Source organism: Echinops telfairi, unplaced genomic scaffold (genome assembly GCF_000313985.2).
Source record: "Echinops telfairi isolate 266 unplaced genomic scaffold, ASM31398v2 ScPeMD7_18;HRSCAF=68, whole genome shotgun sequence".
Lineage (NCBI taxonomy): Eukaryota > Metazoa > Chordata > Mammalia > Afrosoricida > Tenrecidae > Echinops > Echinops telfairi.
Window position 1 is genome coordinate 83,232,476 of NW_022103915.1, and position 13,919 is coordinate 83,246,394.

Consider the following 13,919-nt stretch of genomic DNA (forward strand, 5'->3'; position numbering starts at 1 on the left):
GGGCCTCGGCTCCTGGGAACCTCCCCGGCCACTCTCCCCGCCCCGGGTCCTCCCCGGAGCTTCTGCGCAGCTGTTTCTCCTTAAAGAGGAACCGCTCATCCCCAATCGGACGGGTCAAGAGCGAAATCCAAGATCAGAGGAGGGAAATGTATTTGCGTTTAAATTCTGAGCACCAGGGGTGCAGAAGGCTACCAAAATCCATTTACTACGGAAACTCCCCTTGATACCCAGTGACTGGGCATGGGTCAGTCCGTCAGAAAGGGAATCATGGCACATAGGTTAAAATTTAACAAGTTAGTATTTGTTTTTTCTTTTCACACATTCTTAATCTACTCTGGTGTTTATTGTTTTCTACTTTTTTTGGATTAAAAACAATGTAACGCATGTCACTGAACAAGATGTATAGAAACTGTTAAACGAAAACCTAATCTGTGTAAATCTTCACTGAAAACACGGTGATTTTAAAAAAAACAAAAAAAACGAGGGGTGAAGCTCCAGCATTGAGTCCCATCTAATCTAGGCCCTCCGGATGAGATTATGGAAGGCCCAAGAGAGAAAATGGTGGGCCCAAGATCACAAATTAGTGACACGCTAAACTCAAGCACTTTCCACCAAAACAATGGTGAGGAAAGACCGGGGCACTTAGAGAACGGTGACTTAACAAGCAAGATTCTCAGCACGTTTTAACTGAGAGAAAAACACATACAAACACATGACATTTGCAACCTGTGGGAACCACAGAAACGCCGAAATCACCAACGATGCACAGCCTGTTGGTGCCACTAACAAGCAGGGTCTGGTGGAACACACCCACGTGAGACGCCCTATACACACCCAGGGACAAGGCCATCGGTGCTCCGGCCAGTTGGAGGGCTAGCCACTTTTAGCAACAGGCCAGCTGGGCATTGAGAGAAGAGCAGTCGCAGCAGCAGCTGGTCCAACTCTGTCCACTTCTTACTGAGCCTTGTCTCCAAGTGTCCTTCTGCAGAAGGACTGACACAGACCTCTTAGCTGGACCCTCTGGCCTGAGACCAAGGTCTCTATCACTGCAGGTGGAAAGAAGCCTTCCTTCCAACCTCAGCCAAGTTATTGGGCTACGCTTACCCTCGTACCAACCTCTGCCTGTCTCAGAATTCATGTTTACTTTCGTCAGTGTTTATACCTTGTACTCACCACTTCAAGCAAAATATCTTTGGTTTATTGAGATCATTGCCATCAGCATTGACTGAGGGTGTTAATCTCACCCCCTCACCCCCACATAAACCTGACTTTGTAGAAAGACACAGGTGGGAGTGGAGTGCTTGAAGAGCCCTTATGTCCAGTGACAATGCCCTTTGGGTGACTTGTGAGGGCTTTTGAAAGGAAGGGAGGGGTGGCGAGGAGGAGGGACTGACACGCCCTGGGCACACCATCACATTCACACACATTCTATCATCTATACACACATTCGCAACTCAGGTTCACACAGACACACACTGGCATAGACACACACACACAGGGATGCTCACACACCCATGCTCTTCACTGCCCCAGTTCCACCGGCCTTGGCCATCCTGAGGGCCTGCCCTGGGGTTCTGGCTCTGGCCCTGCCAGCAGGCCGCTTCGGCCCTCCTGTCCCTCCCAGGGCCCAACTGCTGTCATTTCTCGTTCTGCCAAGGAGGGGGAAACTACAGTGACAGCGGGGGCAACAGACTGAGAGTCTTAGGACACAGAAAGATATGAAGAGGGAGGAGCTTGATGACAATGATGGGGGGGTGGGGGGGGGAGCTGAGGAGCAGGGTGAGGGGTGGTGAGAGCCCCAGGGGGAGAGGAGAGGAGGCAGAAAGGAACTGAGGGACTGGGAGACGGATGAGCTGCAAAGCCAGGCAGTCGGTCATGCTGGGAGCAAAGCGAGACTGCCTGCCAGCTTCTCCACTCAGCCCTGGGCCACCCTTGGCCCTAATGCTTCTGGCCCTGGGAGTTGGGTGGGCTCAGGAGGGGACAGAGCCCCTGCTGCTGGAGGGTGAGTGCCTGGTGGTCTGTGAGCCCGGCAGAGCCACTGCAGGGGGGCCTGGCGGAGCAGCCCTAGGAGAGGCCCCCCCAGGAAGAGTGGCATTTGCTGCAGTCCGAAGCCATCACCATGAGCCATCCGGAGAGGCAGGCAACGGCACCAGTGGAGCCATCTACTTTGATCAGGTACCAGACCTGGAAGGGCCTTGCCAGGGCCTGGGATAACTGCCCAAGCCCCCTTTGCCGCCCCTCCCACTTTAAGAAAACAGCCTCCTACATCTCCCTTTGTCCCATGATCCCCCTTCCCTACACACCCCTATGCACCCCCTGGCCCCTTCCCACCATTGCCTTTGAATCCACACATTTCTCCTGGGTGCTCCTACCTGGCCCTCTCTTCTTTTCCTTACTCACTAGCTCTTCCTGCTTCCCTCCAGGTCTTGGTGAATGAGGGTGGTGGCTTTGACCGGGCCTCGGGCTCCTTCATAGCCCCCGTCCGGGGCGTCTACAGCTTCCGCTTCCATGTGGTGAAGGTGTACAACCGCCAGACTGTCCAGGTGACCTGAGCACTGGGCCCCTATCCCAGCTCAGGAGGGGCATGGGTGGGGTGGGGGTACGTAAAGCTGATCTGGCCTCTGGGCACTCCCTCCATTGTCCTGGGAGGTTGTGCGGGGAGGGGAGGGAAACAAGGCTGGAAAGGGCCAGCCTAGCAGAGTGTGGGAAATGCGCAACAGCACGCTGGCCACCCACTGCATGTCTAGGAATCCACTGGTCCCTTCCCTGGGGCTGGACAGCTGGAGAGAAGAGAAGAGCCCCTTGGGAGTCCTGAGATCAGGGGAGCCTGGTGCTGAGAAGCGGTGCTGATCAGGCTCCCCTCCCCAGGTGAGCCTAATGCTGAACACCTGGCCTGTCATCTCAGCCTTCGCCAATGACCCTGATGTGACACGGGAGGCAGCCACCAGCTCTGTGCTGCTGCCCCTGGACCCCGGTGACCGCGTGTCCCTGCGCCTGCGTCGGGGGAACCTGCTGGGAGGTTGGAAGTACTCAAGCTTTTCTGGCTTCCTCATCTTCCCACTCTGAGAGTCCAGACCGGAATGCAGCCGGAATGCGGCCCCTGGCCATTGCCCACGGCCCTCTCCAGTCCCAGGACCAGTATCTTCGGGGCATGGGAGGGGCTCCTCTGGGCTGTCTGTATTTCACCTTCTTGCATGGGACCCTATACCCAACACAAAATTAAAAGCACGAGAGACTATAGCTATAGCATCTCCAGACCATCCCCCCTCTTACTCTGCCTTCTCTGTCCTCCCAGCCTCCCCACCGCACCTCTTTGTGCCTGCAGCCCCAGAATCAGGACAGGGATGAGTTGGGGTGGGGGGGGCGAGTTGTTGAGGACTGCTTTGCTGTCTCTGCCCCTCCTTCATCCCTGACTCAGCTTCTTGCTCAGCGCTGTTTGGAGACAGGTGGCACAGGTGAGACTGACAGGCCCCCACAGGGGACCAGATGGACTAGCCTCAGCATACCCAGTAGGATCCTTCCTGTCAGTAGTGCCAGCATCCCACATCTCTGCCGGCAGGGTCAGGAGCTGAGCCAGCACTATGTGGACAGAGTGGGCGGTTCAGCCACGAGCAGCGTTATGGGGAGGGCCGCAGAGCAGCGTAGAGGCTATGGCTGGATGGCAAGGGAGGGGGACGCCCCCACCTGAAGACAGTACGTGTTCTCTTGTTCATAGGGCAGCAGGCAGGGAGGGAGCCCAATCACCCACCAGTGCCAGGCCCTGGGTGGACTCTGGGCCTCACCTCCCCACCCAAGATATGAGACGTGCGTATTTGTTCTGACGTGTTCTTAAGTTGACCTGAGTGTAGGTGTTAAGAGTTGCCTTGGACAGCTGGAAGCGGGGCGGGGGTCATGCATCCATGACTCGGCATTCTTTCTCGTGGCCACCTCTGCAGCCTGAACCTTGTCACTCTGACTGCCACCGCCCTTACGGCCTCCACTGGACCTGCTCCAGTCTACCCCCAGGCTCTTCCTTCTCCTGATGTGTGTTGTCTTATCCTCCTCCTTAAACATCTTACCCTCTTGGATTCCGTGATCCATCCCACCAACTACTCTCCTGCTAATAGCTTTAACCACTCCCTCTTACCCCACAGTCCTGTTGGCCTGCACGGATGAATGTATCAGTAAAGTAACCAGAGAATGGGCATCAGTGGGACACCATAGGCTCTCTAAAGAGAGGGGCATGTGGTTACAGGAGTTATCGGGGCTAAAGGATATAAGCAAGTGTGCTGTCAAGAAAAGAAATGTAAAACTGTGTATTAGAGTTGGACAAAGAAGAATGTAGTAATGTTTGAGTTAAATAGGAAATATTAGTGCAAATTTGTGGTTTTAAAAAAGAAGTAGTTCTTTAAAGTGTTATCATTAACCTATCTTAAAAACATTGGGAGCAATGTGGTACACATTTATAACACCTGCACTCGGGTCTAAAATGTCATTCCCTGAGGGTTCCTTGGAGAATAGCCCCATGCCTTGAGGGACTCTAGGTCCAGAGCATGTTCTTTTCATTGTTTTTAATCATTTTATTGGGCGTTCTTACAGAGGCTGTAACAATTTGTAATTCAATTAGATCATGCCTGATTATACCATTGCTGTCACCATCGGTTTCAAAACATTTTCGTTCTTCTTAAACTCTTTGAAATCAGCTCCCCTTTATCCACTCCCTCTCCCACCATATCTCCCAGGAACCCTTATTGTTATATCTATTATAAATTATTATTTTCCATGCCTACACATCCAATATATCCATTCACCTAAAAATCTGTTATTCACTCCCCTCGAGTGGAATTATATAGTCATCATTGCTATCAGCTCCCTGTCCCCACTCTTTCCTTGCTCTCTGGGAATCACTACTCCTGTTACTGTTTCTGAAGGGCTATCTAGCTTGGCTTTGACGCACCAACTGATCTTAGTTGCACACATGAGCATACTCTTGTCTAACTAGGTTAGTGAGGTGAGACAGGACCCAGAGCATGTTCTTGATGATGGGAGGATGGAGGATGGAGGATGATGGACTGCTTTTCAAAATGTGTACAGTAGGGCTGAAAAGACAAAGGAAGCAACATTAATCATCAAATTGTGAACATTTAATCATCAAATGGAAAATAACATAGCTACTTAGAAGAAAATGAATCTTTAGATCGCCAAGTCCATAATGACACTCAGAAAGGAGGACAGCACCATGAAGTGTTCTGTAAATGTTTAATGTAAAGAAAGCTGAAAGGGTGTCTGCAAGAGGATGTTCTTAAGGGAATTTTAGGAGTGGACCGGGGTAAATATAGAGGATATTTTATCTGGTCATAGAACACATTCATTTTCCTTTCTTTGGATGAGTAGGATGGGGTAGACACAGAGAAGGATCCCTGGTTAAGCACTGGGCCGTTAACCAAAAGCCCAGCATTGGAAGAAAAGGCAGATCCATCTGGTCCTCTAAAAATGACAGCTGGGAGACCCTACGGGGAAGTTCTCTCTTATTGGGACATGATGAATCAGAATGAACTTGGTGGCACACAACAGAGAGAATTGTAAGTAAGGCAGATAATTCTAGGGAAAAAAGAACATTGACACTGTACCAAGAATGAAAGGGACTTTGATATACTTTATGACCAGGGACTTGGGGCAAGATGCACACAGGAAGACAGACCCTTTACAACAAATACCCAAGAGATCAAACGAAGCATATATGAATGATAATCCTGAAACGCTTGAGCTTCGGAGGAAAGAAGAGAAAAGTGGATTAAATACCAACTCAAAGACGCTAAACAAAAGTGACAGCAAAGTGAGAAACAGAACCAACGGTCAGCAGGCCTCAAGAAATGCCCCCATTTTGAACTTTTGCAAGCAGTGTTCTCAAACGCACTGCCATTGAGTCGATGCTGAAGATAGTTGCCCTAAGCAGTGTTAGATCAGATCAAAACCGGCTCACTGCCATCAAGTTGAATCCAAGTCATAGTGACCCTATAGGACAGAGTAGAACTGCTCTCCTGTGGGTTTCCGAGGCTGTAAATCTTTACAGGAGCAGAAAGCTTCATCTTCCTCCCTCAGTACAGCTGGTACCTTCAAACCTCTAATCTTTCAGTTAGCAGCCCAACCAATGCATAACGCACCATGCCACCAGTGTTAGCTCAGACAGCCACCTGATCATTGATTCTGCTCACCCAGGACCATACAAGAGCCCAAACCAGTAGTAACAACTAGAAAGGTACAATTCTCTCCTTGTTCCATCACACCCTTCTAGTGACCAGAAATATAGTGAGCCCCTACCTTTACCTACCCAGTGGCCAGTTATACCTCCCCATTCTTCCACCCTACACACCCCTGCCTGCTCTACCTGCTCTCTGGTGGACTGGGAATTGGGTACATACCACCCCTGTGTCTGGAGCCACGTGTACGCTGCCTCCTCAGACCAGCAGAACTTGCAGTGCTGGATGGACACCCTGAGCCTGACACCCCTAACCTCAGCTACCCACTGGGCCTGCAAGAACTTCTTCTGGGAGACACGGACAGTGTAAGACACCAAAGAACAACAATAATATATAAGTGATCAAGGATTCACAAGGGTGGAAAGATGGGGGAGGGAGGTGAAAAATGGAAGCTGATACCACGGGCTCAAATAGAAAGAAAAGGTTTTGGAAAGGTGGATGGCAACATATGTACAACTGTGCTTACTACAATTGAATGATGAATTGTATAAGATTTGTAAGAGCTCCCCAATAAAATGATTTAAAAAAAATACAAGACTTTTTTGTCAGGGACCCTGACTCCAGACACCTTGTAGGCCAGCAGGGGTCCAGTAAGACCAGGTGTCCCCCCACCACCCATAGTCATGACTTCCTTGGCCAACAGAAGCCACCAACCCATATAGGGTGACCTGCCCACCCTGTTTTCTCCTTTCTGCTTCCTCTGCCTCCAGTTTTCTCCCTTTTCCCCTTTTCTCTGCCTTTTCTCTTTCTCATTTGTTTTCCCCTTACCTTCTACCACATTCTTTTTTCTTTAAGTTTTTCCTTGCTACTCACCTCCCTTTTGTTCCTCCCCTAATTGTATTTTGTTTTCTTCTTTTATTTTTTTTCTTCCTTGTTTTCATTTTCATTTTCTTCATTTTTCCTTTTAGCCAGTTTTCTTTTCTCCTGTTAGTATTTGCTTTGTTCTTCACTTACCTCTTTCTTTTTCTTGCTTTTGTTGTTTTTGATTTTTGATTTTTCTCTAGGTTGTTTCTCTAGTTTTTTCCCCCTCTAAGTTCTCTAGTGATGTCTCCCAGTGGGAGACATCAGCTGTGCCCACATTGCCCAGCAGCCCCACCTGCAGGCCCACCCATTTCAGTCCCCGCACACACATCCACACACACACTGAGAAAAGGCCACCATGTGCTCCTGCACCACCTGATCAATAATACCAGCCCACCCACCCCGCCTTCAACTGCATTAGATGAACAGAAAACTGGACATACATTCCTATCTTCCATCACGCCCACCAAGAAACAGGTGGTGAGTTGCCAACAACGCACTAACATACAACGCCAATTAACTACAAATTCAACACCACCGCAATGCATCAGCGACAACAGATGGTTTCCGTCTGTATAAAGAAACAAGGCAAAGCCAGGAAAGTGTCCTGAAGAAGAAATGGCATTGGAAGTACCTGGTAAGATATCCCCCCAAAAATGACATGTAGGTACCTTCATTGGATTGAGAGAAAAGTCAAGAAAACTACAGACAAATCAAGAAAAACAGACAAAACATTAGAAGAACTGGGGGGTGGGGTGCGGGAGGGGAACACTACAAACACAAAAGAAAAACTTGAAGCCATACCAAAAAATAACAGATAGAAATCCAGAAGATTGATTGATATTAAGATTCCAAAATTACATGATGCACACAAAGGACAGGGGGGTTGAGTTGAATCCATGGAAGACAGGGTTAGTGAGATTGAAGAATCTCTCTCAATACTAATCTGCTAGAGCAGCGGTTCTCAACCTATGGGTCGAGACCCCTTTGGGTGTCGAATGACCCTTTAACAGGATTGCCCAATTCATAACACTAGCAAAATTACAGTTATGAAAATTACAGCAAGGAAAATAATTTTTTTTTACACTCGTATTACCCAATTTATTAGCAAGGAAAATAATTTTATGGTTTCTAAGTTTTCTTGACTTTCACAACATGAGGAACTGTCTAAAAGGGTCATGGCATTAGGAAGGTTGAGAACCACTGCGCTAGAGGAACAATCAGATAAAAGAATTTAAAAAGAGAGAGAAAAGAAATCTTAAGAATTATGTGGGGACAGAAAGACCTCAAAAAAGCACAGAGAAAACTGTCTAAGGGTTGCTGGAAGAAAACCTCCCTAATATCATGAAAAATGAGAAGATACGCATTTCAGCTCAGCAGCCCCCCGAGCAAGATAAACCCCAAAAGAAAATCACAAAGATATTTCATAGTCAAACTTTTGAAACCCTAGACAAGGAAAGACTCTTAGGAGCAGCTGGAGGATTGGGGTGGAAATTTCCTACAAAAGGGAACCAATCAAACTAAACTCTGATTTTTTCATCAGAAACCAAGCAAGCAAGAAAGCAACAGAATGACACATATAAAACTGAGGGGGAAAATACCAACCATGGATTACCTATCCGGTAAAATTCTCCCTCAAATACAGCAGTAAAATTAGAATATTCCCAGATAAACAGAAATTCGTATAAATTTTTAAAACCAGACCATTCATACAAGAAATATGAAAGGCATTTCTTTGGACAAAACAACAGCAGACAACAACCTGACGTTAACGGACATGGCAACACCCTCCTCCTTGAGAAGAGTCACCTAAGACGTATAAATATCAAAAGTAAATTTAGCCTAGAAGACTAATAATAGGGGACCAGATATATCAAATTGTAAACACAGATAATTACAAAATAAAGGCAGGGAATAGTAATGTAATTACAGAACTTCCAAATCAATACAATATCCAGTCACTATCAAGAGAGAACACACTGTTTTAAACGTAGAAAGAAATTAACAAATTGTAGGGTAACCTCTAAGAAAACTTCTCATCAAAGCAAAAAAGAGGGAGATCATAAAGATTTAGTAAAAAAAAAAAAAAAAAAGATTTAGTAAAATGTAAAGAAACAGCAATGAAGGAAATGATTTTCTTTAAAAACCTCAGCACAGAAAATTAAGTGGAACAGAGAAACCAGCAGTACCACACACAAGAAAGCAGCAAAATTATAATAATAAATTCTTGCCTGTCAATAACAGTGTGGTAAAAAACAATGAACTGGCCAAACATCTAAAAGAGAACTGTTCACTGTTCAAGCTGGATTTTCCATCTCCTGGTAAATGAAGCCTTTGTGTTACTTAACTGATTATAATTCTAGGCCTAGAACACATAATGAGACTTTTTTGAAAAGACAATTTATACATGTACAATTTAGTGACACTGATTAAATTCTTCTAGTTGTGAAGACATCCCCACCCTCTTTTTCTGAGTTGTCCCTCCCTTATTAACATAAACTCACTGCCTCCTAGTGTTCCCATCCAAATGTTTGAGCTACGGCCCTCAACCGGATTCCACATTGATCTAAAAGCGCACAGTCAGGTCAGTTTCAAGAAGGCTTGAGGGAATGTTTCTAGTTTAAGATGTCGAAGACTACCTCGGGGCGATCATTGCGGGGTTCATCCACCCTCCATGGTTCCAGAAAGCCTAAAGTCTATGAGAATTTGAAATCATGTTCTGCACCTTGCCCTTATCGGGACTCTTCCTCAGAATCGTGGACTAAAATAGTCATCAGTGGCAGCTAGGCACCAGCCAGTTCCTCCAGCCTCATGTCAAAGGAGGCCATCACCACACATCCCCTATCCTCCTGTTTCTGACGCTCCTTCCTCTGCTGTTTCTGGTGAATAGAAACCATTGTCGTGTCTTGGATGGCCACCTGAAAGCTTTTAAGATCCCAGGCACTACACAACAAAATAGGAGATCCGACAGAAGCACTGCACACATTATCAGGCTAGTTAACTGGGATGTCCCATGAAACCATGACCTAAAACTCCAAACCAAGAGACCCAATTCCATGAGGTGTTTGCTTCTACTTAAGGAAACTCAGCAGTTAGTTCTTTTTTTCTAAAAATTCAACTTTTTACAGGTATCCAACTTCCTGACAGTGCCCCGTCCCGCAGGTCATCAACCAACGTGGATACCTGAAAAAGGGACTGGGAATGAAGAGGGGCAAGAGACGCGAGAAATGGAGGCAAGACAGGAGTCTGATCAAGCCTCGTTTATTGAGCGGCAGACAGAGGCCTAAATATACCCAATGGTGGGTGGGTAACATTACATCATATGCTAATAAAATGTAACAGGTAGTATCCAATAATCACGCAGCTACCAAATATGGAAGAAATGGCAGGCATCAGTCCTCAAACAGGTCCGCATGCAAATGAGGTGCACTTGGATGCCTGGCAGAGGTGTCCAATGAGCATGGCGGCTGCCTGCCACCGAGCACCAATCATCACAAAGGTCAAGCAATTAAAAAAACTCAGGCAAGACAATAGGCCAGGGAACACCCGGGAATGGGAAGCTTAAAGACAGCGGACGCGCAGGCCATGGGCTGAGGGACGTGCAGACGCCCACATGACAGCAATTACAGTCATCTGCTATGTAATCCTGCCTGTTATCTATGTGACTTGGCCCTCACTGAGAATGCCCTTTCCTCTTCCTTTCCACACCTGGTAATCACGAATAAATTTAGTCTCTCTCCATCTGCATTATCTGGTGGGGTTTTGCTTTGTTTTGACATAAGTGACCTAAGGGAGGTTATACAATCCTGGCCTTTTTGTGAGTGACTTATCCCACTCAGTATCTCACAGCCATGGAGTCCAAACTGACTCATAGTGACGCCGGGTGAGTTTCCATGACAGCAACTTTTCATGGGAGTTGAAAGTCCACTCTTTCTCCCCGTGGAGCAGCTGGTGGTTTCAAAACAAAGCAAAACCCCACCAGATAATGCAGATGGAGAGAGACTAAATTTATTCGTGATTACCAGGTGTGGAAAGGAAGAGGTCCTATTTCAATTTTCTGCGTGCAGAAATCCAATCTCACACACACAAAATGAAAACACATCAAAGTAAAATGACTAAGGACCTAAATGGGCAAACTAAAACCAGACAATTCTTAGACCAACAAGCAGGAATAATACTGTCAGGCCCACCTTTTAACAGTGGATTCTCTACGATAAGAACAAATGTATAGCTAGCAAAAGACTAAAGAAATCAATGGGGCATTATAACATCTAAATACAGCTGCTCATCAAAGTCTTTACCAAAAAAGGGAAAGACAAGCTACTGACTGGGAGAATAACATCAGAAACCAGATGTCCAACAAGAATCTAATAAGCAAAGTATATATAATACTTTGACAGAGCAATAGAAGTAGAGAGTAGTGTTTGGACAAAGCACCGATATTTGTGATTTTTCTGGCATTTTGTTTGTTTGTTTGTGTTGTTACCTTAGCCAACCTAAAAGACCAAACTCACTTCCATCTGGTAGATCCAGACTCGTGGTGACCCGAGATGAGGGTAGCCTTCTCTTCCTCCTACTTAGCCAACGTTGTTGGGAATATGGTGGTATCTCCTTGTGGTTGGGATTAATATCTCCCTGATGGCTTAGTGATGTTGGACATATTTTCATATGTATGGTGCATGACCGTTTGAATGCCCTCTTTGGTTAAATATCTATTCAAGTCTTGCCCATTTTGTAATTGAGTTATTTGTCTTTATGTTAAGTTGTCAAAGTATTATATATACTTTGCTTATTCGATTCTTGTCGGCCATCTGGTTTCTGATGTAATTCTCCCAGTCAGTAGCTTGTCTTTCCCCTTTTTGGTAAAGACTTTGATGAGCAGCTGTATTGAAATGTTATAATGCCCCATTGATTTCTTTAGTCTTTTGCTAGCTATACATTTGTTCTTATCGTAGAGAATCCACTGTTAAAAGGCGGGCCTGACAGTATTATTCCTGCTTGTTGGTCTAAGAATTGTCTGGTTTTAGTTTGCCCATTTAGGTCCTTAGTCATTTTACTTTGATGTGTTTTCATTTTGTGTGTTTGAGGCAAGGGTCCTATTTCAACTTTCTGCGTGCAGAAATCCAATCTCCCAATACTGCTTACTAAAGAGACTCTTCTTTCCCCCATTGAATGGACCTTGATGCACTAGTCAAAAATCTGTATGCCATAGGTGTGTGAGTTTATTTTCTGGATTCTCAATTCTATTGCACTGGCTTACTGGTATACCAGTACCAGGTTGTTTTCACTACTGTATCATGAGAATTTAATAAGGCGAAATTATTAGTGTTAGGTTTGGCTGTAACCGTAAAACAGCCCAAATAATAGTGGCTTTGACAAGATGGTAGATTATTTCCCTCTTACCTAGGCAAAATTGTAAATAAAGGTTGCAGCAATGGAATGGCAGTTTTATGATCAAAGACCAGTTCTCTTGGCCGTTCTACCAGCAATCTCGCCCGTGACTCAAACAGCTCTTTCAGCACTCGCCATTATGTCAGCCTTATAGTTGTTGAGAAGTAACCAGGGGAGACCCCTTTCCTTTAAAGCTTTCTGACACGTGCACCCGACATTTCTGACCAGAGCTCATTGACTAGAATCTAGTCACACTGAGCTGTGGAGGGATGCTAGGAAATACCATCTTTACTGCCGGCAGCCACGCCCAGCGGAGAGTCAGTTTATAATAAAGAAAAAGGAGATCCTGAATATTGGAGTCGACAACTTTTTTTTAATGCAGTTGAGCCAGATCCATTGGTCAATAATAACTAGAAAGTCGTTCTATTTGGTAGAAGTTATAAGGCCAGAGCTAGAAAAGCCATTATGAAAATGATTCATCACCTCAGTGATGTTGCATAACACAGTCTCAGATTCCAAGGACCAGGCCTGGACTTGTCTGCAATCATTTAGAGAAAATAAATCCAGGTTACCCAGCACTAAGATAGTGCAGCACAGGGTGCGTGGTCCGAACGCGTCCCCGTGAGGTCAAAAGTAGACACTGGCTCAGGTTTGAATCATCTTTGGAGAGAGACCAGTTCTCAGGTCCCAACCACATTTTTATTGATTAATTATCTGAAACCTGGCTTGAACGGAGATAAGGTTCTTCTCATGGATCATCCAAATTCAAACTGTGCTCTGAACTGACATAGTGCCCATCTCTTGGGTCTACAAACCCATCTTTATAATGGGTTGAGTGTAGGTGTCATGAATTTTATAGTCCTTGCAATGCTGTGTGTGTTTTATCAAAGGTTTGAATTCTTAAAGAAGACTATTAGATTGGTAATTCTATTGAAATATATAGAAGAGTTGGACTGATGATGTTTGTAATCAATGTTTAAATCATTTGATTTGTAAAACATACTGATTTTGATTTATTGGTTATGTAAACAGTGCTGAAATGTTTAGACAAATTTTACTTAAGTGTGTTTACAAAGTAAATAGATTAAACAATAAGCAAAACATAAGTGGTAGTTAATGTTTCTCTTCCTATGTAAAAAAAACAACAAAAAACCTCCTCAGATATTGAGCTTTTAAAAATAGAATACTCCCTTCTGAACATAGTTCAAGGGTGTGAATAGCCTTGCTATCAGACAGAGAGCATTGTAAAGTCAATTAAGGCAGATGGAGTCAGGTTAAAAGTAATACCTTATCATTTGATCTCCCCTTTGACCCATTTAAATTTTGTTTCAAAGTTTAATATTTTCTGCTTTCTTTTGATGAAATTTTTCTATTTGTTATCTAGTCGTTGTTATTGGGGTTTTGTTTGTTTTCGTTGTATGATTTTCTGTATATGAAATGCAGGATAGGTAAGCCTGTAGAGACAGTAAGTACAGGATAGTAAACCTA

The 13,919-nt window shown here is 45.3% G+C and overlaps 2 protein-coding genes across 2 annotated transcripts in view; one reads left to right on the forward strand and one right to left on the reverse strand.

The window, feature by feature from the left end:
- Positions 1-2,704, reverse strand: part of KHNYN (KH and NYN domain containing) — an 11,661-nt gene extending 8,957 nt beyond the window's left edge. Inside the window, exon 1 of the mRNA XM_045287889.1 lies at positions 2,373-2,704. The gene's annotated coding sequence lies outside the window, so the exon portion shown is untranslated. The remainder of the gene's footprint in view (positions 1-2,372) is intronic.
- CBLN3 (cerebellin 3 precursor) lies at positions 1,820-4,634 on the forward strand. Its single transcript, XM_004698509.2, has 3 exons — positions 1,820-2,175; positions 2,424-2,543; positions 2,869-4,634. The coding sequence occupies exons 1-3, from the start codon at positions 1,849-1,851 to the stop codon at positions 3,064-3,066; spliced, it is 645 nt and encodes a 214-aa protein (XP_004698566.2). The 5' UTR covers positions 1,820-1,848; the 3' UTR covers positions 3,067-4,634.
- Positions 4,635-13,919: the final 9,285 nt, after the last annotated feature.